Raw genomic sequence first — 3,090 nt, forward strand, 5'->3', positions numbered from 1 at the left:
CCTAGACCATGGTTCTCAAACTAGAGCCCACCCCAGAATCCCCTGCAGGGCTGTTAAAACACTGACTGTGGGGTCCCACCCAGAGTTTCTGACTCAGGAGGTCTGGAGTAGGGTCCAAGAATTTGCATTTCTAACAAGTTCCCAGCTGAGGCTGGTCTTATTAATCAAGGATGTTTCTCACTGGAAGAAATACTATGCAAAGGAAAGGGCAGTAGTTTACTAGTAAGTAATGCCTTAGGTAGGGCTGCAAGCAAATAAGGTCTCCCTAAATTTTAGTGTCTACAAACACAATTATATCGCCTGAAGCCACTGATTTCATAAAAGGCAGAGGACTTCAGTTTTAACAAAGACCTAGCTCTCTTAAGTATGCCCTACCCACCTTGTTGTGAACACACCTGAAGAGAGTTGTGGTTGTGTCTGCCTGATGTTATGTTACTTTTATGGATTTTGCAATGTTTGTGTTGTCAGCGTTTTAAACCTGTAATCTCATCTGATATTGAAATTTCATTTATGTATCTGGAAAGGAAACCAATTTTCAAGAAACGAAGGGGCAAGAGTATAAGTAGGGAGACTCAGAGACATCTGGCAGGTAAAAAGAAGAAAGGTATGGGAGGGTTTGGCAAGTGGGGCTTGTGATGTTGAGATCATCAGTATAAGGGTCAGCCTTGGACAAACAGAGGAATGTTCGTTCTCTGGGGCAGGAGAAAAGGAGTGAGAGATTAAATATGCAAACAGACTGTAGCCAGATGATATATAAAAATACAAGTCTGACCCACAACCTGCAGCAACCTGTCCAGGAAACTAACCCCCTCATCTACAATGTAAGTGGCCCGGGAAGCCAGCCTGCTATAAGTCAGATTTGTGAGAAGTCAGACTGCTACCTCCAGTAACAATTCCAAAAGCTAACCAACAACTTCTGTAACAATCAGAACCAAATGGCCAGGAATTAATATCTGACAACTTCCCTAATTTTTGTCTCTACTTCCAATTTAGGATCAACCAGAGAAAGCCTACAGCTCAAAATGATTTTTCTGTTAAAGAGGCATATTTGGGGATGCCATACTCTGGTTTCCTTAAGGAGATACTCTTATTTCATTTTACAGATGAGGAAACTGAGGCACAAAGTGAACTTGGAATGAATATGTAGCCTGAAATCTTTAAAATATTTTTTTTCTAAATTCTCCTATTCTTAAACTTGTTTCCCTTTTACTGGGGGTATTTACAAACAGAAAGAAACAAAGTTTAAGATCATTTACACGTGCTTACCTTCTTATTGAATTTATTGGAGTGGCATTGGTTAATAAAATTATATAGGTTTCAGGTATACAATTCTTCAATACATCGTCTGGATACTGTATTGTGTGTTCACCACCCCCAGTCTCCTCCCATCACCAATCACCCCCCTTTACTCTCTCTACCTCCTCCTATCCCCTCCCCCCCCTTTTTATAAAAGCTCCTAAGGATACTCCGTTTAAGCTGCTCATCCAAACTGCAACACTGTCTCCGCATCATACCACCATCCTTTAACGAAGAACACAACATTGTATTCAAAATCAACAAGTTCCTCTTTAAACACACCCAGCGCAGAGGTGAAGAGAAGGGATCTACCCTTCAGGAGACACACAAGAAAGCAGCTGAGAGCCACGTGTTAGCGGGCAGGCGTGCACAGCTGCCGCCCCTCCGAAGGGAGGAGGACGGTAACAGAAAGGCCTCCTGAGTCAGGATGATCCCGGCAGTGAGTCTGGAAAGGGGAGGGATATGCAGCTCGCCAGACAGAGAGACAAATAATTTCCAGGACTGGCGTGTAGAGAGCAAAGGCATGACAGAGCGTATGAAATCGGGGGGTGGGGTGGGGGTGGGGGGGTCCAAGTAGCCATCCGGGGTCGTTTAAAGGCGGGGTATGTGGTGTTAAAAGATAGTAACCCTCCCCCTCTCAAAAAAAAAGATAAAATTATGAGTCTCCTATAGATCTAAACATGGACAAGTGTTAAAGATTCTCTCTCATCAGGCAGATTTTATAACCAGCGGTTTAAAGGATCAGTCCAAAGAACAGACACACATACAGTGGGGCCTTGACTTACGAGTTTAATTCGTTCCGAGACCGAGCTCGTTAAGGAGCTCGTTAACTCAAATTACTCTATCAACTCCATGCAAAAAATCGGCCGAGAGACAGCTGGTATCTCAAAAAACTCGTCAGTCGGGACACTCGTAAGTCAAGGCCCCACTGTATAACTCGGGAATATTGAAACGAACGTGCAGAGGGATGCAACGCCGGCTTCTTCCCCGGTGGGAGCGGGACGCCAACGGAGCTCCCGCAGGACCGCATGGCTGCCCCGTGCAAACAGGGCCCACAGACTCAGACCCAGGTCGTGCAAAAGGGTGGCTCCTGCGCACGGTTTTCCACCGAGGCCCACCTTTTCCCCTAAAACGGCAGTAAGACAACATTAAACCCTCAGGTACCACCCCACAAAGAGCTGCAAATACCACGCCAAAGAGTTCGGACTTTGTGTCAGTTTCAGCGTTTGGGGCAAAGGAGGTTCTTGAGGGTCAGGCTGGGCAGTGCCAGGACCTCCTTTCTTTTGGGGGTGGGGGGGAAGGTGGACGCTTGCCTGACATTACACAAGGACGGAGGCCCCAATACAACTTGGGGGGCCGATGCAGCCCGGCAGCCGAGAGCCGGCGCCACGGCAAAGGGGAAGATGGCTGACAAACACACAGAGAGTAGGGTCAGGCAGAGCTCACGTGCATGTGGGGTGACGTGGCCAGAAGGGTGTCCCCGGCTCCCAGGCTTCGGGCGTCGGCAGCTGGGTGGGTGGTGGCGCGCTGCTGTGAGGAAAGACGCCCGTTTTGCACGTCCAGAGTTTGAGGTGCCCACCGGACATCCGAGTGAGCACATCCGGGATGGCAGATGGAAAGGGACCCCTGAGACCTGAGGTGGAGTTGGAAGCCCCGGGCGGACAGCGCTCTATGTGAGGAGCTCGGAATGGTTCCGAAAGGTTGCGGCCTAGAGGAAGGTGCCGCGGAAACTTCGAGAGAAGCCTGACAGGGCGCTGCTGCTCTGCCGCACGTTGCTGCCTCACGCGCCCGCCC

The 3,090-nt window shown here is 48.6% G+C and overlaps 1 protein-coding gene across 1 annotated transcript in view; it reads left to right on the forward strand.

Moving 5' to 3' along the window:
- Nucleotides 1–2,901: 2,901 nt before the first annotated feature.
- The window catches only part of TOPAZ1 (testis and ovary specific PAZ domain containing 1), a 43,851-nt gene continuing 43,662 nt past the window's right edge, over nt 2,902–3,090 (forward strand). The window contains 1 exon segment of the mRNA XM_005882673.2: nt 2,902–2,969. Coding sequence (XP_005882735.1) covers nt 2,902–2,969 — 68 coding nt within the window.

Source organism: Myotis brandtii, unplaced genomic scaffold (genome assembly GCF_000412655.1).
Source record: "Myotis brandtii unplaced genomic scaffold, ASM41265v1 scaffold731, whole genome shotgun sequence".
In the NCBI taxonomy this organism is placed as follows: domain Eukaryota; kingdom Metazoa; phylum Chordata; class Mammalia; order Chiroptera; family Vespertilionidae; genus Myotis; species Myotis brandtii.